The sequence below is a fragment of the Vanellus vanellus genome, assembly GCF_965231255.1.
Source record: "Vanellus vanellus genome assembly, chromosome: Z".
Taxonomy (NCBI): domain Eukaryota; kingdom Metazoa; phylum Chordata; class Aves; order Charadriiformes; family Charadriidae; genus Vanellus; species Vanellus vanellus.
Window position 1 is genome coordinate 61,595,212 of NC_138908.1, and position 23,282 is coordinate 61,618,493.

General features: G+C 39.3%; 1 protein-coding gene across 1 annotated transcript in view; it reads left to right on the forward strand.

The window, feature by feature from the left end:
• The window catches only part of SV2C (synaptic vesicle glycoprotein 2C), a gene marked incomplete at both ends in the record, with an annotated part of 83,771 nt that overhangs the window by 45,341 nt on the left and 15,148 nt on the right, over positions 1 to 23,282 (forward strand). Inside the window, 5 exons of the mRNA XM_082497853.1 lie at positions 15,458 to 15,591; positions 15,748 to 15,837; positions 20,067 to 20,177; positions 21,390 to 21,478; positions 21,849 to 22,013. Coding sequence (XP_082353979.1) covers positions 15,458 to 15,591; positions 15,748 to 15,837; positions 20,067 to 20,177; positions 21,390 to 21,478; positions 21,849 to 22,013 — 589 coding nt within the window. The remainder of the gene's footprint in view (positions 1 to 15,457; positions 15,592 to 15,747; positions 15,838 to 20,066; positions 20,178 to 21,389; positions 21,479 to 21,848; positions 22,014 to 23,282) is intronic.

Below are 23,282 nucleotides of genomic sequence, written 5' to 3' on the forward strand. Positions count from 1 at the left end.
GGCATGGTCCCAGCCCCCAGGCTGGATGCAGCATCCCTGAGGGACCACAGACTTCTCCTGCCTTTTCCTCCGTCCTCTGATGGGGTCTGTCCCCTCTGCCCGGGCAGCGCGTTTCACAATGCTTTGGGGAATGTGATTAACTTTGAGATTATTTCTTCTTGTCAGATTTGGTTGAAGTAGGTCAATAGATTTCAACAATGCTGGTGGAGGAACTGACAGACAGGTGAACAGGCTGTTGCCACAAACATCACCGTCTAATGCCAGAAACATAATTTTCCACAGAAATCATAGTAATAGCTATTCATTCTTATGGAGATAAAACAATGGGAACTCCTCAGCCTTAGTTTTAGTAAACCCTCCATTTCATACAGTGAATTGGCCTTGAGTATAAATTAAGAAAAACTACATCCAAGTTAATGAATTTGCCTTAGAAGTCTGGCCAATGTCCATCAGAAATGTGTGCATTGTCAGGCATAACCCTTGCTTTTAACTTCCAGAAACAAATAAAATGCAAATCTGATGAGATTTCTTCTTTGATCAAATTTTTAATGTTAGAAAGACAAAAAAGTTTTTGGTTTTGTGGTTGGTCTGTACTGAAGAAAAAATCAGGTGGTTTGTATAGAAGGAACAAGAAGAGGTCACTGGTCTTACTCTATGATTATTCAGATACACAAAGATACTAATTTTCTCTGGAACACAGTACGACAGTACAAATTCGTCAGCCATACTTCCATATTGTTTGCTAGCTTGTAAGTCTGTCTGCTCTGAAGGAGCTAGTAGTTGTCCTTTAAGTAACAGTTTCTTTTCACTTCAATAATATTTTCTGTCTATGGACTGGATATACAACTGGAATATCATTTTTCAATGTGCAGTGCAGTTGCCTTTAAAATAAAATTAACATAATGAATCTTAATGGCATTACAGAGACATGGTGGGATGGCTCCTATGACTGGAGTGTTGGAATGGAAGGATACAGGCTCTTCAGGAAGGACAGGCAGGGGAGACGAGGAGGGGATGTCACCCTCTGTGTCAAGGACCAGCTGGAGTGTATGGAGCTCCGCTTGGGGATGGATAAGGAGGCAACAAAGAGTCTATGGGTCAGGATTAAAGGGAGGGCAGGGGTAGGTGATGTTACAGTGGGGGTCTAGTACAGGCCAAGAAGATGGAGTGGATGAGGTCTATAGACAGATAGGAGCAGCCTGACATTCACAAGCCCTGGTCCTTATGGGGACTTTAACCACTGTGATATCTATGGGAGGGACAACACAGCAGGGCATAAGGAATACAGGATGTTCCTGGAATGGGGTCAATGATAACTTCCTTCTTCAGCCAAGAAGAGCCAACGAGGAGACATGCCATGCTGGACCTTGTTATGACCAACAAGAAATGTCTGTTGGGGAATGTGAAACTCAAGGGCAGCCTTGGCTGCAGTGACCATGAGATGGTGGAGTTCAAGATCCTTAGGACAGCAAGGAGGGTGCCCTGTAAACTCACTACTCTGCACTTCAGGAGAGCAGACTTTGGCCTCCTCAGGGATCTGCTTGGCAGAGTACCATGGGATAAAGCCCTGGAGGGAAGAGGGGCCCAAGAAAGCTGGCTGATATTCAAGGATCACCTCCTCCAAGGTCGGGAGTGAAGGCTCCCAACAAAGAGGAAGTCAGGCAAAACCACCAGGATGCCTACATGGCTGAACAAGGAGCTCCTGGACAATCTGAAACAGAAAAAGGAAGCCTGCAGAGGGTGGAAGTCTGTGAGGAATGCAGAGAAATTGTCTGAGCAGCCATGAATCATGTTAGGAAAACTAAAGCCCTGATGGAATTAAATCTGTCCAGGGATGTCAAGGGCAACAAGAAAAGCTTCTGTAGGTATGTTGGTGACAAAAGGAAGACTAGGGAAAATGTGGGCCCTCTCCAAAAGGAAAAGCTAGACCTGGTCACCTGGGATATGCAGAAGGCTGAGGTGCCCAGTGACTTTTGTGCCTTGGTCTTCACTGGCAAGTACTTTAGCCACACTGCCCAAGTCGCAAACAAAGGCAGGGACTGGGAGAATGAGGAACTACCCACTGTAGGGGAAGACCAGCCTCAAGACCATCTAAGAAACCTGAAGGTGCACAAGTCCATGGGGCCTGCTGAGACTCATCTGTGGGTCCTAAGGAAACTGGCTGATGAAGTTGTTAAGCCACTGGCCATCGTCAAGTTTGTGCTGACTGCAAAAGGGGAAACATAACACCCATTTTTAAAAAGGGAAAAAAGGAAGACCCAGGAAACTACAGGCCAGTCAGTTTCACCTCTGTGCCTGGCGAGGTCATGGAGCAGATCCTCCTGGAAACTATGCTAAGGCACATGGAAAATAAAGAGGTGATTTGTGACAACCAACATGGCTTCACTAAGGACAAATCATGCCTGACAAATTTGGTGTCCTTCTATGACGGGTTTTCAGCATTGGTGGATAAGGGAAGAACGACTGACATCATCTACCTGGACTTGTGTAAAACATCTGTCTCTGTCCCACATGACATCCTTGTTTCTAAACTGGGGAGACATGGATTTGATGGATGGGCCACTTGGTAGATAAGAAATTGGTTGGATGGCCAAACTCACAGAGTTGAGGTCAATGGCTTCATGTCCAAGTGGCAACCAGTGACAAGTGGCATTCCTCAGGGGTCAATACTGGGACAGGTACTGTTGACCATCTTTGTCAGTGACATGGACAGTGGGACTGAGTGCACCCTCACCAAGTTTGATGATGACACCAAGATTTGTGGCAGAGTTGACACACTGGAGGGAAGAGATGCCATCCAGAGAAACCTGGAGAGGCTTGAGAAGTGGGCCCATGCAAACCCCATGAAGTTCAACAAGGCCAAGTGCAAGGTCCTGCACCTGGGTCGGGCAATGCCAAGCACAAATACAGGCTGGGAGGAGAATGGATTGAGAGTGGCCCATTGAGAGGAGAAGGACTTGGGAGCGTTGGTTGATGAGAAAATCAACATGAGCCAGCAATGAGTGCTTGCATCCCAGAAAGCCAATGGCATCCTGGGCTGCATCAGAAGAAGCGTGGCCAGAAAGTCGAGCCTCTCTACTCTGCTCTTGTGAGACCTTACCTGGAGTACTGCATCCAGCTCTGGAGCCCCTGACGTGAGGACACAGATCTGTTGGAGTGAGTCCAGAGGAGGCCAGTGAAGATGATCAGAGTGCTGGAGCACCTCGCCTATGAAGACAGGCTGAGACAGTTGGGGTTGTTCAACCTGGAGAAGAGAAGGTTCCAGGGAGACCTTATAGCAGCCTTCCAGTATCTGAAGGCGGCCTACAGAAAAAAATGAGGAGGGACTTTTTACAAGATCCTGTAGTAATAGGACATGAGGTAGTGGCTTTAAACTGGAAGAAGGTAAATTTAAATTAGATAGAAGGAAGAAATTATTTACTCTGAGGGTGGTAAGACACTGAAACAGGCTGCCCAGAGAAGTTGTGGATGCCCCATCCCTGGTAGTGTTCACGGCCAGGCCGGACGGGGCTTTGAGCAACTTGGTCTAGTGGAAGGTGTCCCTGCCCACGGCAAGGGAGTTGGAATTAGATGATCTTTAATGTCCCTTCCAACTTTAACCATTCTGTGATTCTATGAATTGCAGAATGGCATTGGATTTTTTTCAGGAAGTTTGTTTACACTTTTTCTCAAAGAAAAATATTAAATGTTACTTCTGAAAATCATGCCTACTTCAGTGAAAATAATTCCATCAAGATGTATTCAATTATCCATGTATATCTGTGTATCTGAATACAGCATCTGCCTATATTCTTTCTGCTCATATCTATAGCAAAAGGACCTGTACGAATGTACGGGAAAAACTGATTTACCTCCCCTGTAGTGTTTGTGTGTTTAATATTCCCAACACAGCTGTATTTTTACAGTTTTAAAAGATGACAGCAGAAAACAGTATAAAATAAGCAAAGAGAAACAGCAAGATTTGGTAGTTAGGGCTCTGGGCTGAGGTTTCAGTTCAGAGTCTCAGCTTTGATGCTGGTTGAGGTGAGGGGTTGCTGCTTTCTACCACTCTCTGTTCCTCTCTTGCTCTTTGAGTCTGTATTGTCTTGTTTCCTTTCTAGTACAGGGGATATTTATTTTGGGGCATTGAAATTTTTGGCCACCCTTTCCTGAAGGTAGCATTGCCATATAATAAAAAAGTGAGGAATCACAGCTAAAAAGATCAAGGTAGGCTGTAGATTGTCTTATTTTCCCCCAGGAAACATATATTTCAATCTGATATAGGCATCTGATTCTTTCATGATATCTGGATATTCTAGGCTGTGTAATGAAGGCACAAAGCTTTATAAAAGGAAAAATATAATGTTCCGTTTATTTAATATATTGTATTTTCTTTGTTCCCTTTGGTAATTACATTTCAAACATTGCAACTGCCTCTCCATAGGCAAAATCCATCTCCTCGCCCACCCCTGCTACCCCTTGGATAGCTGTCATCGATTATAACTGAGGATCGTTAGTTCTTGATTTGTGAGAGCAAATAATATGTGTGTTGGAAGTGTCTGTCCGAAGTCTGAATTCAAGACTTCTGACTCATGGTTCACAGGATGTACAGAAAAGCTTCATGTATTCAATGAAGTTTGACTGCTGTTGTATTAGAACATAATTCTTAGAATGGTCCAGTTATCAGATCACGTAAACTGCCTGTTTAATCTATCTGTCTCTTTCTTAGTGATAGGATATTTTTCCTTTTGATTTAAAATAAAAAAACAAAAAGAATTAAGAGGTAAATTAAACAGCAAAAAAAGGAAATGACAGTTAAATCACAGCGCTGAAAAGTTAAATAATTTTTTTTTCTTGCCACAACTTTCAAACAAATAAAATATAATAAAGTTAAATTTTGAAAGTGTTTCTTTAATTGCATAGATATTCTGCTGTTACACTGCGGCAGCATGTGAAAGGTAAAATGTGTATCACTGGAAAAAGACACATCCTCTCTGTATTCATAAGCTGCAGTGTTTTGTTGTGCCTTTTTCTGATTGTCTTTTTTGATTAATTGCTTCTCTTCTTCTCCACTGTGAACCCATCATTTAAATATCCTTAGTCCAGATGCAGATAAATCACTGCAAGTCCTGGACCAGGACAGGAACACTTAAATTTTCAATTAGCTTCCACATTTAACAGCTGCTGTTAGTAGTGTCTACAACAACTTGTCATGCCAAATATAACACAATTTGTGACCTCAGAGTTATGGGTAGACAGTGGAGGGCACAAAAATACGTAGGTATAAATGTCTCTGTGTTTTGCACATTGGTAGGACAAAAATATGATCAGATTTTGTTGCAAACAAGTGTTTTCTTTCATACTTGGTTCCTAATGACTACTGCACAGGGCATTTAGCAATTTTACATTGTCTACTTATAAAAACGTATTTTGTGTGCTGTTGATGATTTACTCTTATTGTACTCTTTAGCACTGTTCAAACAGATGTTTCGAACTTTGTATGCAAACCATTTTTCAATTTTTAATCAGGTGTTATAAAATAAATTAGTGGAAACCACCAAGTACATGTAGGAGACCAGAGGCAGAAATCTTAACAGGAAATCAAAAATAACATGATACAAACAAAATCTGAAGTACATTTTAGTGACATTTGATTGCACAGTCTCAATGTTGACACCGACCATGATATTTTTAAGGTCTAACAACAGCATCATTTAACATGTGCTCTCCCCCACTTTTTTTGACATTAGTTGCATCTGCTTGATCCGTCATCTCTGGAAAGAATGACACAGCCTTTTCTTCTTAGACTGATGAACCTGTAAGTTATGATATTGTCAGAGTCATGGCCGGCAGAGTTTACCCCTTTTTTTTGCAGACTGTGAAGTGCCTTCACTGAACAGCTGCACAGAGCCAGACCCAAGTGGGGACTTTGCAGAACATGAATCTCTGGGGCCCTTGCCTCAGCCAGCCAAATAGCCAGATCAATTATGTGCCACAGTGCTTGTAATGAGATTTTCAATGGTATCAGATAAATATTAACTCTTGGTGGCCCGTTCTGGGTTGGGTTTTTTTATATGTGAGTAATTACAACATTGTCTTTCCAATTCTTCAGTCTCTGTTCTGCTTTGGACTATAATATAAATGCAGTGTAATTATTGAATAGGTCTTGCTCGTATTGGAAAAATACATTTTTATTGTTATACTCACCTTTTAACTGGTTGTTAAGCTAAGAATTTTTTTAGCCCATTCTTTGATTCAGTTTTCTTTCCAGATGCTGCCAGCTACTGCTCTGGTTTTCAATACCGTTGATTTCATAAAATGCTTCTAGGCTATATGCTTATAAAAATAATTAAGACAAATAAATCTTTCATCCATAGGCCTTAGTTAGCCATGTAGGACTCTACACAACCATTTGAAAAATGTCAAGTGGACATTAAATTCAGGAAGGTCGCAAACCACTGACCCACTGCATCCCAGCATTACCCTCCATAGTATTACAAGGGCAATGGGAAGATTGCAAATATATGTGCAAAAGACTCTTACACCCAAGCACTTACAGCAAGCGTTGGTTTCCACAGGAGTGAGGATAGTGCCATATGAGTCCTAGTGTCTCTACTTACCGGTAGGTGTAGATCTGTATCAGATCTTTAACTGTAAGGACAAAATTTAACAAATGCAATTTAGATGCAGAAATGTGACAAAAGCAGCCATTTGTAGGGAAATTAAACATTTGAGCTTTTGATTACAAATCACAGCACTTTTCAAGCTTTACATCTGAATGCTAGGCAAAATTTTACCTGTGTCCATCTACATTAATTTCTAGTAGTCTTGGGCAGCTTTCTCTGAACAAGGGTCATGAGTGCATAGAAGGGAAGCACAGAACATTCTAGCCTGGAATATGCATATTTACTAAGTTAAAAATTTCAATTGCAAGATACTGTTTCTCATTTTAATTGTCAGAAGTACACAATTGACATAAGTTTTAAGAGAGTTTTTGCACTGTTTTGTGTTTTGTAGAATATGAAGTAGGGAGGAAGAAAGCTATTTTAAGGATGCACAAGTAGAATGTTTTTAAAACACCAATTTAAGGTCTAAGTAGAAAATTACAGGTTTGCCCTGGAAAATTTTCAAAATCTATGCTCATTATCCAGGGACTATAACGAGTGCAGATATACCCACTTCCTAATGAGTATAACAGTGTTTGCATTCAGAATGGAGCCATATAGGAGTTATTCAGGTTTGATTCCTGGTAATAAGTATCTGAAGTCTGGCAAAATGACTCAGGATGGAGACAAAACTCTTAATGGTGACAAAAGTCAAGACATTGTGACTATGTGTCAAAGCACTTTGAGATTTGGTAGGTTTCCAGCCCTATAAGGTAGTTGCATCGCATTTGTATTCAGAATTGCTAACGCACAAAATTGGATCCTGCATGGTGGTGGCCAGGTGGAGATATTTACATCAGCATGGCATCTTAGCAAAGTGCATTTCTATTACTTCCCCCTAGTTCGAGAACGGAAAATTCTAAGTGGCCAAAGTTAAACAATCAGAAGCAGAGGACTGCAGGCTTGTCTCCAGTCCTCAGCAGTGACATCCTTTGTTCCTTTACTGTAAGCAGAAAGCTTTGCTCTTAGCCCTTATTTTCATGAAGTATCATATTAGTGGTTGCAATGAGTAGTTTAAATCAAGGGATCATAGACTCATAGAATGGTTAAAGTTGGAAGGCACCTTAAAGATCATCTAATTCCAACTCTCTTGCCATAGGCAGGGACACCTTCCACTAGACCAAGTTGCTCAAAGCCCCGTCCAGCCTGGCCTTGAACACTACCAGGGATGGGGCATCCACAACTTCTCTGGGCAGCCTGTTTCAGTGTCTCACCGCCCTCAGAGTAAATAATTTCTTCCTTCTATCTAATCTAAATTTACCCTCTTCCAGTTTAAAGCCACTACCTCATGTCCTATTACTACAGGATCTTGTAAAAAGTCCCTCCTCATTTTTTCTGTAGGCCGCCTTCAGATACTGGAAGGCTGATATAAGGTCTCCCTGGAACCTTCTCTTCTCCAGGTTGAACAACCCCAACTGTCTCAGCCTGTCTTCATAGGCGAGGTGCTCCAGACCTCTGATCATCTTCATGGCCCTCCTCTAGAATCGCTCCGACAGGTCCTAGACTAATCTAGGGAAGTGTCTCAAAGATCTGTGTGATGATTCCACATCAGCTGAGCATCTCTCCAGGGCCAAGCAGGTATTGGAGAACAACCATAATTCTTTTGAGGAATCAGGTGCAGGTATGTCAAGAAACCATGTAGAGGGTTTTGTACAAAACTGATGTTTATCCTTTCCCTCTCCCCCTATGGGGTAGTGGCTCTGCATTTTATGTCAAGGTATTTCTTAACAGATTGGAACAGTCTTCTCCCAAGCTGTATATTTTAGCTCTGATTTCTCTCTTATTTACATGGCTCTTCAGTGTTACTGAGATCTTCCAGCACTGACTTAAGACTTAAACTGTGTAAGTATTACTGTTTCTGTTTTATAGATAGGAATGCAGCAGATAAATACACAGAAAAGCACAATAAAACACTGCAGATTGCCAATAACTCAGCATGTAATTGGATGATGTTAGGGACAGTGGTGGCTTGGAGACTAACTAAAGTGAATAAACAAACACATGCATCTCTGTGTAAGATAAATGATTTAAGAGGAGAGGAATCTCCGTCTCCTGTCAGCTGATTTGCTGTCAGCTGACTCTTATGGCTGCCATTCAAACCAGAACGTTTCCTGCAAAGTGCACTTACCCAAGATCTTTTTTCTTTTTTTTCTTTTTAACATGCTTTTTGTATATACAGGTAATCATTAAAATTTATTTGTTTCAGCACTGTTTTACATGAGTAAAAAGGTAGTTTGTCGAGCTCTGTGAAGTGTACAGGAATCCTCTTGTTATCATACCTTTCTCAGTCATATAGTAAGTGCAAAAGAGGCCAAAACAATTCTGAAAATGCCAGAAGCTGCCTCCTGCAAAAGCTTTTCTACTCTTTTGCCACTGTTCGTTATAATTATGGTGCCTTTGGAATAGTCCACTAAAGTAGAGAATATGGGGCAAATATGTAGACAATTTATAATGGTCTATTTAGTTTGCAAGTCCTTTCTCTCTGATTCGGTATAGCTTCTCTTCTGCTCTGTACGACTTCATAAAATGTGAACCGCTAATGGGTCATTTTGCCTTATTCATGCCTCTGTTTTATGTAGTTGGCCCAGTATCCTTCCCAGTAAAGAAAAGTGATGTGTAAGAGCAGCTTCCTTTGTTGAAGTCAGGATATAGACATGCCACTCCCATTAGGGTCCATATTGACAACAGCCTACTTCAAGTCCCTACAGGTATTCATGTTTATCTAGCTAGGAAGGCCAGTGAGATCCTGGTTTCCTAATCATAAATAAACCACTGATGAAGCATTCTTTGCCACCTCTAACATCTGCCAAGATCAGACAGATGACATGACCAGGCTGTTGGGTACCTGCAGTTCTCTTATTATGAATTGCTGCATTAATTCTCTTATATGATTACATCTGTTCATCTCTTCTGCCATTTTAAAGATTAACTTCCTGCCTGTATTGCTGCTATGAGTCACAGCATCTTGATACAGCCATGCTTCAGGGCCAAATGAAAGTCAGATTTCAGACAGAACATAGCAGTCCACACACGCAATGACTTACAACCTTCCTTTGTCTTCTCCCCCCTCAGTATTGTTCGTTATTCAGATTCAAAACTACTTTTTATGGTTTTTCTATCAGCCTGTCACAGATACATTAGCATTTCCATAGCAAGGAAACAAACCTAACAGCTCTGTATTCTGCCCAGGGTATATGTAAGGTTAAGTGAAAGGCTGACATTTCATGGCTAAATCTTGAATTTTGGGCACATATGATACCATATCACTGTCTGAAGTATGGCGATATGCAAACTTCCTTCTCAATGAGAAGTAGAACTGGACAGTACTACAGCAGATATTTGAAACATTTAAAAAGTGAATTATTGATGTCACTCTTTGGAGGTACTAAGCTGGAGAACTCACCCAGACCGCAGTGCCATGCACTGGGTTGAGGAGTTGTGTCTGATGGTATTAGAGAGCAAATTATTTTCTGTGCAAGGTCAGTCCTGCCTGCAGCTGTCCTGAGGCTTGTCTGAATGGCAGATAATATTACCGGAGTGATCGGAGACCTGATTATCTCACTCTTCAGGTGAAGATCAATGCCAGCACAGGGAGGAGATGAGTGTTAGTGGTTGACAACTCCCTCCCTTGCGGGAGCGGAAATGCATCTTTAGGAAATGCCTCGTTCCTTTTAATCACAGTTTTAAGTATCAGCAGACCAAGTCTGAATTGAACGTATTTGTAAAATAGATCAGTTTAACACTATTACTTTCTTCTTTCATTGAACTGTTGATCCTCAGGGCTCCCAGGGACTAATAGCGTCAGCTAGAGAGCCTGGCAGATGCAGATGACAGTTAGAGAGTCTTCTACAGGCACCTTTGTTAAGGAACCTCCATCAGGGCCTGCTGCACTTCAGCTATTTTATTTCCAGATTCCTTCTGCAGAAATTACCAGCAGCTGACCTGCTGACCCAGTGGGTTTTTAGAGTATCTAACTATCTATATAGACTAAAAATATCACTGCATTTCCCATGTGATATTAATAATCTAATCACAGGAAAGGCAAGTGTTCTACTTCGTGTTGGTGGAATTTCACATTAATACAATTACAGAATAATTCTGAAAATGTTATTTCTGCATGTGTTAGAAACCACTTATTTCACTCAGTCTTGTAAAAATGTTTAACTGAGCTTCCTCAGCTATGTAACTTGCCTGAATGATTTTATTTTCAGTTTCAGAGATGTTTTAACATTATTTTAATCAGTACAACTAACATATACAGACTCAAATACTAGAAGTTGCTCACCGTTAAATTTCGTAATGCCAGGATAGACTAAATGTAAGTGCAATAATAAATTATTTCAGTGCTGTCAGCTGCAAAATATTTCCAGTCCTCCTTCTAAGTTTGATTTAGCTTAGATTTGGGAAATACTGCACAAAACATAAACATTTAATAGTGGAAGTCTTTTTTAATGGTTTGAAACTTATTTGTCTTACGTGCAGCAATAGTGCCTCCACGTGGCCATTTAGGGAAATCACGCATCTCTGTTCCTGAAAATTTTTCAAATTTAAAACATTAAAAATTGAGGCTAGAAAGCTGAATTCTGACCAAAGATTGTGTGGTAAAACAGAAATAAGAAGAGTTATAAAATCATAGAAGGATTCTGCAGAAGAATATATCGAGTCTATGAATTCTTATAATTTCCATGGCTATTTTTCTCCTCTGCTTCTAATTTTGGGAATATTCTTGCATCTACTCCCTCCTTTGATCTACCAAAAGACATAAGTTCATGTAAACTTGGCCTTTGACAATTTCTGAAACTGCTGTGAATCTAGCTCCTCTGATTCCTACTGAATGACTAGCAAAATTTGCTATCAAGTATGGTCTGTCTTTAGCTAACCATGACGTAAAATCACTATATTTGCTTAGGTTTTCTTTGCCCGCATTAGTCTCTTAGAAAGGTATTTCACAACTGTATTCCTCTTTAAAAACCTTCCCCTTGCCAGCCAGTATTTATACAGAGCCTGTAGGCAACAATATTTTTCATTGCCCACACTGCACTTTAGTGTAATCCTTATGGGTTTGTAGAGAGCTATCACATTCTCTTTCAGCCATCATTTTGGAAAGTTAAGCAAATCATCCCCATTAATCTGCTCTCTAGTAAACTAGAGACTATAAAAGATGATCCTTGTACTTGAAGATATGCGCTGTTTACCAGGTAATATACATTTATAAAATTCAGCATAAGATGGACAGGTTTTCCTCCATATTTATTCAAAAAGTCTATGACAGAAATGCCCTTGTCCCTCCTTTGGAATAAGAACTCCTTTTAATGATATCCTTTTAATTTATTAATATCATGGAGCAGATGAAATACTGTGTTGGGAGGGTTGATTTTGTTGACATTGAATTCAATATATAAATTGGTGATTAGATGTAGATTAGCATCTCGTACATTTTGTTTTTGCTCTGCTGCATGCTGCTGTGTTTCTGTAATCAGTAATTGCCATGTCTGTGATTCACTTGGCCTTTCCCAGCAGTCAGTAAAGTGGGAGAGTGATATTCAGCACAAAGGTTGCTGCAGCAGCTCCAGATTCAGTCATTGCAGGTTTTACGTTGCTCTACAGCACATCATTCCCGAGATGCATTTGGGCCAAGTGTTTTGCAATTCATGAAACATAGGGACTTGCCACCGTTTTCAAGATTAATGACTCTCGAATACGGCGTAGCCAGGGAGCAGTGGTGAGGTTTCGCTCTAGGTTGCTGTGCAGTGCTCTGAACACAACCTTGTAGAGCTGCTCTGTCTTTGCTATTGTGTCATAAATCAGGGAAAGGAGAAGCAAATTGAGTTATAGCCAAGAACACACTTCCATTTGGTTTCAAGACTCACGTACAATAGGAATGAAAGCCACTTAGTGAGCCAAATTCAGAGCTGCTCTAATGGCTCCATTTTCCAGATTAGCTTATGACCTAGGAAAATGGGATGTGTTAAATGTAAGAATAAATCTAAACTTGCTCTGCATTTAAAATACATGTTTGTTTTGCTGATCTAGTGCTGCTGCTGGAATAGACAGGAGAGCAGCCTCAAGAAAGATGTGTGGCAGCTGGCTTCTTTTCTACCAATTACTTCTTATAATCCTGGCATTCACTATTATCATCAATTCAGCAGATACATTAAATCACAAGATAAATCGCAACACCTGATACACTACGTAGAGAAAAAGGTGGAATAAGAGCAATAAAAAAAGAAAATGAACATTTCACTTGACAAACTTCTCACATATTTTGAGAACTGAAAACGATGTTTTGTAGGTTGCTAGGATGACAGCAGGATGAATGGTGCCCTCATTGCTTTTAATTAAGTGTAGTATGGTTCACTTATATTAATAAAAGACAACTCAAAATAAATTATCACCAGCATTTTCCAGGACTGGCTACAGAGCACAAGATGTTGCTGTTGTTTTATAACAGGTATAAAGCCAAGCTGATTTCATTTACCACAGAAGTGCTCTTTGTGCAGCTCGGTCTGATAAAGCACAAACCACAGCAGTGAAAGACAGATTGTCTAAATATGCCAGTGGCTCTGCACATTTCTGGGACAGTTTCTAATGACAAGAAGGGCCGGTACCTTCACTGCACTGTTCTGACAGATGAAAATCCCCATCCTGTGCCGCCTTCCCCGCGGCACTAGCAGTTGCACGGCTGCCCGGTGAGTCAGGTCAGCTCACTGCTCTGACCGAAAAACAACTTAACCAAAAGGAAATAATTTTGAGACGTCTATATTAGGTGATGTTAAACTATATTTTAAAATAACAAAATGAAGAATGATTCTAATGTGTACACAACACCCGAAACGCAGGTATGGTTCCTAATTGCCTCATTAACTCACTGTAAACCTTTCCTTCCGTATTTCCTTCCCTTCCCAACTGAGATGTAAAGTATGCTCATATTATTTAAGATTTGAAATTCCATAAGATCAGAAGTTGACGTTTTCCAAAAATCAGTAAAAAGTAAATTTTAATACACTTCTACATCCTTTTTTTTGTTGTTGTTTGTGTTTTTTAATCTTAAACTTTCATTCCAAGTTCTATTTTGGAATAAAATTTAACAATATATTTTAGACAGCCTCTTTTTGTTGGAGGGAACTTTGGAAGGGGAAAGTATGTTTATTTGGAGCTTTACTTAAAAAAGGGCAAGATTCCAAGACCATCGCAAACACTGTTGTTGATTTTATCTCTGTCTTCCTGGGGCAAAGATGGCAGGGCTAAATAAGACTGTGGAGCAAGCTGGTATCATTTCAGAAACACAGAGGGTTTGTAGGAGACCAGAAAAAACAGGCTCCCAAGTCTGCAGATAAAAATGTTTCACCAAGCTGTTGATAAAGGGCAAAAATAAATCATGGGTTGACTGTATTTTTCATATGGCAGCAGGTAAGTACTGTAATGTGATGTGAAAAGGGATTTTTTCCCCAAGAATGTATTTATGATCCACAGCATGAGATCTTTACAAATCAAAATATACTATACATGTAACAGATAAATACCTCCTTTGAAGAAGTATTTAATAGGCCATTTGGTACCATGCTGTACCAGTGGTTTACCGACATCCAGACAGATTTAATAAACAATTGCTTTTGTCTAGAAAAATCAGTTAGCAAAGAAATATATCAGATTAATGCGGCGTCAGCTCTTTCATTAGCCAGGATTCCATTTTCTTCCTGTAACCTCATCTTTCCTTTATCATTATTCTTATCTTCCATTCATTTTTTAATGTTATCCTTGAAAATTTTACTTGAAAATTTCTGCTGTATTGAAGCCAGACTAAAAGGCCCAGTAATTGCCCAAATGATATTTTTCTCTTTCTTAAGAGAAATTCTTAAGTTTCTTACAATTCTAGCATTTCAATAGTCCAGTCATAACACACCAAACAACCAGATATTTTATTAAAAAGCTGAAGTGCCAGCCCTGCAGTTTCACATACAGGTTTTCCAGTATTTACTTTTGTTTTCTTCTCAGTATATTTTAAGAATGGCTTCTACTGCATGTTATTAATCAGCACTCAGATATACTCAAGATCAATTTTTCAGATGAGGAGAGTTGTTTTCCTATTGTTCTTTTTTCTTAATCTCTTTATACAATCATAAATTCTCTCTCTAATTCAGTGTTAAGGTTGCTTGTCTCTGACAGAAGTTTAAATACTGAGCATTTTGTCCTGTACGTCTAAGTATGGGGTAGGGAGGACGAGCATCAGTTTACCTTTAACAGAATTTAGGGAGTGGTATAGTGCTCTGGAACAAGATGGAAACAGAAGTTAGGCACTGTAAATGCTTTATGTGTTGCACTGTATTACATTAGGAGACTCTTATTAAAACTATTGAAATTAACTCTTTGTAGAAAAAGTTAATAACAATAAGGAAAGCTGTAACATTGCTAAAATACATAATCTGAGTTTTAATTCTTCCTTCTCCCAGTATTCATAGAAAACTATTTCTTTGTATATGTATGTTTATCTATGGTGACGGTGTCCCTGTTTGGTTCACGTAACTACCTTCATGCAGATTTTGCTAAGAGACTTGAATTAGGCTTCTTCACGCCTGTGTAAGGAAGTCTCCCACCCTGCATAACATGGCCATTTGCAGCATGACCAGTCACACAGAAGAGGCTGAAATTCACAGTGTAAGGTTATTTGTGAAATCATTGGTATTTGTGGAAACAGAAGAGATCAATCAGGCTTCATTTAAATACAGGTGTCATTTTGCACCTCCAAGAAGCTGCAGACTCCCATGTACAATGATCCTTACTTCCCTACATTTTATGAATTTCTGCTTTCGTAGGATGGAGTTTCAGCATGGGCTCTGCCTACCAGTTCCACAGCTGGCGAGTATTTGTGATCGTCTGTGCGCTGCCCTGTGTGTCTTCCGTGGTAGCCCTCACCTTTATGCCGGAAAGCCCACGGTTCCTGCTGGAGGTATAATTTTCCAAATGGTTTTTAGATTCCAGTCAAAATTATTTCTGTGTTAACATCATGACCTCTATACAACAGGCATTATGACTGGTCATTTACTGTAGTGTTTATCTTAATCTCTACGTATGTTTTGTCTTAATGTTTTGATCAAACGTTTAGGTTGGAAAACATGATGAAGCTTGGATGATACTCAAGCAAATTCATGACACAAACATGAGAGCTCGTGGTCAACCTGAGAAAGTCTTCACAGTAAGTATTGGTTTTAAAGCTAATTGCTTAGCACGTCAATGAGCTTGCTGACCGGCAACCCACAATGTGATAATTTGCTCGGGTGTACCAAGATACTTAATAGACTTCATCTATTTTTTTTATTAATCTATTATTATTTATTAAGTTTACTTCACCCTTAATAATGACACTAAGAACATAGAAGTCCAAATTAGTTGGCTGTTGTTTCTTTAAAGCTTTTGAAATTTTTTTTTCATTTTTATCAGTTAAAGTAATATTTTTTAAAAATTCATTTTCACTTCTGTGATATAGCGATTTCAGACATTTCGTTTTCTCAAAATGTCTTGGAAGCTCAACTCCGTCTTGTTGACTTGCAGATCTAATGACAAGGCCATATTCAAAGTATTGATGGGTTGTTTCTAATTGGAGGAGAAATTGGCATTTCAGATGTGGGACTTTTTTATGGCATCTTCCTTATTTATGAGGAATATGCACAACAATTTTTTCTTCATGGATACAGTAGGACCGAACGGTAGAAGGAATTTTCTTGCTTTGAAATCCAGACTCCCTGTCCAGCTTGTGCTGTGCCGTGGGAGTGCTGGCACTTTGCTCCCTCTCAGAGCCATGTGTGGGATGTTTTTCCTCTTCCAGGGGCTTTCTTCTTATTTTAATGCACATAACTCAATTAAGAAATCCTCTTAAAGGTTCTGCATTTGCAGGCAGTCTTGAGGAATGACCATCTGACCATATAAATTTATTCCACCAAGACTTGCAGTTTATTGCCTTGGATGTAGTTTCCGTTGCCTCCATTTAATTTTTTTTTTCCAAAAAGAAGCTCAAGAGCTTCTATATTTAGCCTGAAAGAAGGCTGGTTAGCACATGTATCATGCTAAACCCATATTTATTGATACACTGGTGACCTACCCCTAATCCCATCTAACTTAATATTTTATTTTCTGAATTCATTTACGAGTAAAGGGATTTGCCTAACACCATACAGCTAGGGTGTAATTTCACAATTGGCTCTCGCTGATCTGAGCTGCTTTCAGGCAGAGTATTCCTGCTCCTGGTCACTGTTTGTTTTTCTTCTGCCAGCATCGATATTCATTGACTGATGCACAGTCAGTCATAGCACAGACTCTGTCCCCCTGTGGTGTTTGTTTAGGCATGGGGAAGAAGGCAGAAATGTGCTGGCACAAAAGGTGGGAGGAAGGATCAGCCACAGTCTCACATCAGTTTGACGTAATCATAATCACATCCTAAAAGCAGCCATGGAGAAGAAAACAAAGCACATGCTTGTTGCTTCCAATTCTTTTGATCTAACGAGTCTTTTTCTCTACGGTTGTTAAAATGTGACACTGAACCATGTTGAACTCAGCACTTTATTTATAGCCTAATTTTGTTAATTGGTCAGCCAATTCATAAGGCATGAATAAGGAAAAACCACCACTTTCTTGGGAATTTTGCCAGTTTCTGCCATGAACACTTGCAAAACTCAACTCCAGATGTTGAGGAGCTAAAGGATTAGAAATATTTACTGTATGTCAGGGTTACACATGTATAGAAGTCCCTATTTTTAGCTTGCACTAATATGATTAGAAAATGCATCAATGACTCCTCATTGGCCATTATCAGCACTTAATCTTATAAAACCCAGAAAGCAAAGAATTTATGCATAATTTGTTTGGGACATCCTTTTAGTCTCTCTCTTTTTTTTTTTTTTTTAATATAAGTTAGTCCTGGATGTTGTGACATTTTGTCTCAGTAATTTATTCACATAGCTCTCCTAAACCCCATCGCTTCATCTATTCTATGACTTAGGCGTTATTGTTTTCCTCCACTTCATGTCACTAGTTACACCATACTTTGACAGCATGTTTTCTAACTCTACAGCTGATGTAACTTTTTCTCCATTAGTGCTATAGTTTTAGTGTACTTTCCTTTTTTGTTTTCCTAATTATATTGATGTCATCTTTTCCTAGAAGTTTTTTTCACAAGTCGTGTTTGTTCTTGTTACTCATATTATTGAGGATTTTATCTTCAGACTTTTAGAACAGAGAAGGCATCAATTGAGGAACAGTTGGTTTTAGAGTTAGAAACTCCAAAGTGGATGTATTCTAGTTACTGACTGTGGAGGTGGTGGCTCTTAATACTTTTGAAAATCTCTCCTGGGAGCAGTGACATTAACTGAGATGGCAGTAAGTTGATAGTATCTTCTATTATGGGATGACCCAAGTTAAATGTCTATGTACATGACTAATTACATTCCTGGGTCCTGAAAATATACATTCATTAGATCTGTTCGTTTAAATGTTCATGTAAAAATATCTTTGTATCCTTAAAACAAAAATTCTCTCTACTCTTTCATTGCCATGTATGAAATAATCTTTTTTTTCTGCAAACATTTTCCTTTGCAGCATGTCTTGATTTTGCAAAATTTAAAACATTGCATATTTCTAGCCACTGCTTTTAAACAGAAGTTCCATTTTCATTAAAATCAGTATTCTTTATTGTTTTTTCTTTCATTCTTCATATACTGACAGTTGAATTTGCATGGTCCAGATGGACCTTTGTCCTGATACAATAGTACTTTTCTTATGTTAAAGAACCATCAAGGCCAGGGGCTTTTTGTCCCCAGTCACATGTAGTGGTCCTAGGCTATACACACGTTTCCCCCAACCTCCACAGCCCCAAACTGGTCAGGTGGCCAGGATGGTGAAAAGGCTGCCTCTGAGCCTACAAGAGTAGTACTGGTTTATACAGCATGGTTCAAAAAGCACGCCCTTTCTGCCAGGAGGTGTGGCATGTGAGGATGCCTGTATGTATGAGGTTTTAAATGATCTTGGAGGACTCCACTCAGTCTTTTGTATGACACGTTTCAGAAAAGCAGTTTAAGAAAGGCTTGAAAACAGTGGAATGATGCAGACGGGATTATTGCTATTGGAAAAGCTGAGACATGAAGGGTACAGGCTTTTGATATAGTCATAGTTTGGCAAGACAGTGAGCTGCAGTATTTCAGAAATGAGTGTGGTTATAGCTAAAACTGCTTAGTGGGCTTTTGTTTGCTCTTGTTCACGGGGAGAGGCTGCTGGTGCATCTTAAACAGTGTACATCTGTAAAAGCAGTAGGCTGAAAACTAAGGCTTTACCATCAATACTATTCCCTGATGTCCTGTAATTCACTATGATACATCTGTGGGTGGTGGTGTCCTCATTCTGTTAAGAAGAAACACAAGCTATTGCTAGCTTCAGAAACCTCAGCTAAATACTGAACACTCAGTCTATTGCTCTCTCACTCTCTCCTTGTATGTCAGTCCCTTTCCCCATTTTATTTCTTTTTCTTTCCATTCTCTATTTGTCTTCATTATAAATAAACTGTTCATGAATACACAGCCTTTTGTGATATTGCTATGAACCTGGGACCAGAGCAGAAGCCAAAACCAAGACCATACAATGGTATAAGTTTGTCAGGTCCTGTGTCTGGAAAGACCACATAACACATTCTTGTTCTGCTACACAGGAGAGTGCAAGTGAAAATGAGCATTGTAGGCAACATCACATTCTCTGTCACTGGTAATTCTGTATTTTTTCCTGATGTCTGTTTATCTCATTTCAGTTTAGATGAAGTAGATGATTGCTCATAACAGCAATAACATGCGTGGTTCCAGATCATTTCACCTAACTTTTTCTCTCTTCATTAAAAAGGATAGCTAAAGTCAACATCCAAAAGACAAAGAGAGTTCCCTGTCTAACACTACAGGAAATAAGAAAGAAGAAAAATATTATTCAACTATGAGTTCTTGACATTTCAAATACTTCTATTTTCATTACTGTGTCTTTAATCAAAAGACTTTCAACAATGTTGTGATAGCATGTCAGAAACAACTTGATAGCAAACTCTGGACATGGTTAAATGAGGGTTTAAATAACGTTTTATCCTTTGTGGCATTAGGTATGTACAGCAACACTCTAGCAGAACCTGACAGTAACAGCTTGTTTCAGTCAGAGGAAATGGATTTCCTGCATGCTTTGAAAGTAGAACTTTTCCATTACAGTTGCATCCATAATGAAGTTTGGCATTATAGTGTGCTACTATTCCTTTATATTTCTAAAGCATTTCTACTGTAGACACAGGTTTAATATCTGCTCATTTTTAGTTTATGGGATTTATTAAAACCTTCTAATACTCCTCGACAGGCAGTTAATGATTCAAGAAACTGCAAATATTTGCTGTTCTGTTTTTATTTCTAGGTTAACAGAATCAAAACTCCAAAGCAGATCGATGAACTCATAGAAATAGAGAGCGATACAGGAACTTGGTACAGGAGGTGTTTTGTTAGAATTCGTACAGAGCTATACAGCGTAAGTAACAGCACCTCTGTTCATTCTGTAATTACCTTTCTTCTTTTCAATTAGCCTTCAGAAAAGGGATGGATTGAATGAGCTCATGCTAGTGATAGCTGCAATGATACATTTTCCATGCAACTGGGAGATTCAGGAACCAGTGTAAGGTTCTGGTTTCCTGACCCAGAAGGTGAATCACAGAGGTTGTCTAATATTAAAGCAACGTAGTACTGAGAAGTGAGAAGAAACCTTTCTGACAAGATCTCTGGTTTATTTGAGGCAATGAAATGAAGCTGCCTAGAGATTAGGAAAGTTTGAGTTGATCAGAGCAATGATGAATTAATGGACACGGTCCACACTGGTGTATAAAAAATTTGGTATGAGCCGGCAATGTGTGCTTGCAGCAATGAAAGCCAATCATATCCTTGGCTGCATCAAAAGAAGTGTGGCCAGCCAGTCGAGGGAGGTGATTCTGCCCATCTACTCCGCTCTGGTGTGACCCCACCTGGAGTACTATGTCCATCTCTGGAGCCCTCAGCGCAGGAAACACATGGAGCTGTTGGACTGAGTCCAGAGGAGGGTCACAGAAATGATCAAAGAGCTGGAGCACATCTCCTATGAGGACAGACTGAGAGAGTTGGGGATGTTCAGCCTGGAGAAGAGAAGGTTCCAGGGAGACCTTATTGCTGTCTTTAAATACTTAAAGAGGGTTTATAAGAAAGCTGGAGAGAGACTTTTTACCAAGGTCTGTAGTGAAAGGAGGTAACAGCTTTAAACTGAAAGAGGATAGATTTAGACTGGACATTAGGAAGATCTTTTTTACGATGAGGGTGGTGAGACACTGGGGATGTTGCCCAGGGAATCTGAGGATGTCCCATCTCTGGAAGCATTAAAGGTCAGGTTGGATGGGACTTTGAGCAAACTGATCAAGTGGAAGATGTACCTGCCTATCATGGGGGATCAGACTAGATGATAAAGTTCACTTCCAATCCAAACAATTCTATTATTCTGTGAAAAGAAGCCGAAAAGTCACAGAACATGCACAACCTGGCAATATCGGGAGATTAACATACTTCTAGGAGAAGTACAGATATGGTCGGTATCAAAGAGCTGATCTGCTCTCTCTGATGCCCTGAAGAAGCAAGCAAATCAGGATCAAAAAGCTTCTATAATTTAACAAAATTGTTCAAAATACAATCTATAAGAAATGTATTTCCTAATGATTTACAGATTTGGTTGACGTTTATGAGATGCTTCAACTACCCAGTGAAGGACAATACAATCAAACTTACGGCTGTGTGGTTCACGCTGTCTTTTGGGTAAGAGTGGCTGAGATCTTAAACCATTTTTGATAGACTTGACAGACAGAAGAATCATCTGCATGCAAACTTCTGTCACTGTGGTTATCCTTTTTTTTCAAAAATGTTTTAGTCAGTATCTTTCCACAAAACATTATATTGATCAGTTAGTCTGTTCTTGGTTGCAAGCCTGACTCATCAATAATACCTGCTTCAGAAAACTGGCATCTTCGGATGTCAGCTTCTTTCAATATGTTTATTTTATGGAGGATTTTATTATGATGGGGTAACTGCTTCATCACATAAGCAGCTGAGGGAGCTGCTTGTCCTCACCTCTCATGGATTTTCAAACAAGTGAGATGGGTGACTGAGCTTTTTCTGTTTTTCACAGCTACTACGGCTTATCTGTCTGGTTTCCCGACGTCATTAAACATCTGCAGTCAGACGAGTATGCGTCCCGAGTGAAACATTTCCGCAATGAGGAGGTTTCCCATTTTGTCTTCAACTTCACACTGGAAAATCAGATTCACAGCAATGGAGAATATATCAATGACAGGTTTAGAGATTTCTGGATATCATTACTTGGGTGGAATAAACAAATGCATGTTTTAATACATGTCCTAATCATCTAATGTTTTTCTCCATTAGCTAATGATAGATGGGTTTGTTACTTTTTAATGGAAATTTACTTCTGTTCTTGATTTCTTATAACTCGTGGAGCATGGGGAGAAGTGGACCTGCACATGCCCTGGTGGTTCCTTTGTGAGGATGCAAAGCCAGCTTCCTTGTCATCCTCAAAAGCAGACCAAAAAGCCTAAGTTAACGATACTTCCTTTCACAGTAGGATTCAAAGGTTTTCAGACACAACACATGCAGCATATTGTAGGGGGCTGGGGAAGGACATACTTTCATCTCTGTTGCCAGTTCTTTTCCTATATCGATGAAAGACGCTTCAGCGAAAACGCTGAACATTGAGAGGTTAGGATCTTGTCACAGAAAAATAAAAGCTAAATGTTACTGTAAATCGATAAAAAGTATGAACAGCTCTGAAATGTGAAACAACACGTTGGCAATGCCTTTTGTGTTTTTTAACTGAATCGAAATATATTAAGGATCTATCTGGACTTCACAGATAACTAGATAACTTAGCAGAAAATTAAACACAGCTGGTTTAGGTATCTGGTTTCTGTTAAGAAATATACACAACAACTATGTGAATGGTATCCTGGAAGTCATGGTGCTAAGTAGTTATTATTTCCATAGGAAAATCTATATCTAAGTGAATAAAATTAATTATTTTACTAATACAGGGCTTTTAAAATTATTTTTATAAGAACTTGAGTTTTGACACAGTTAAAGGTTTATGCATTGCAGACAAAAAAATAGCAGTTATCTCATTTTTAAACTAGCCATAGTTTTCCGGGAGGCAGATGTTCTCCAAAAAGCAAAGAACTATTTACTGTCAGCTACTGACAGCACTCTGTCAATCGAGGTCTTATCATTTTGAACAGAAGTTTCTTGTAAAACGCTAAATCTAACATTAATCTACTCTAAAACACTAATTTACTCTTTCAAATGTGTAAATTTAATAGGCCTCTGACAGTTATTTGAGATTCACAAAACATTTTCCACAGAAGTTTGAACTCCTTTGATATTCTTCCTCCACAAATATTTTAATACGCCACTCACCCTCAATTTCAGTGTTTCCTTCATGTTCTTGCTTGACTAGAAGATCCATCAGTACTTGACTTTTTACTTCATTACTTTTCTGTTGGATTTTAATTCAAATCATTGCAACACCAATTTTAATGTAGTGACAACATGT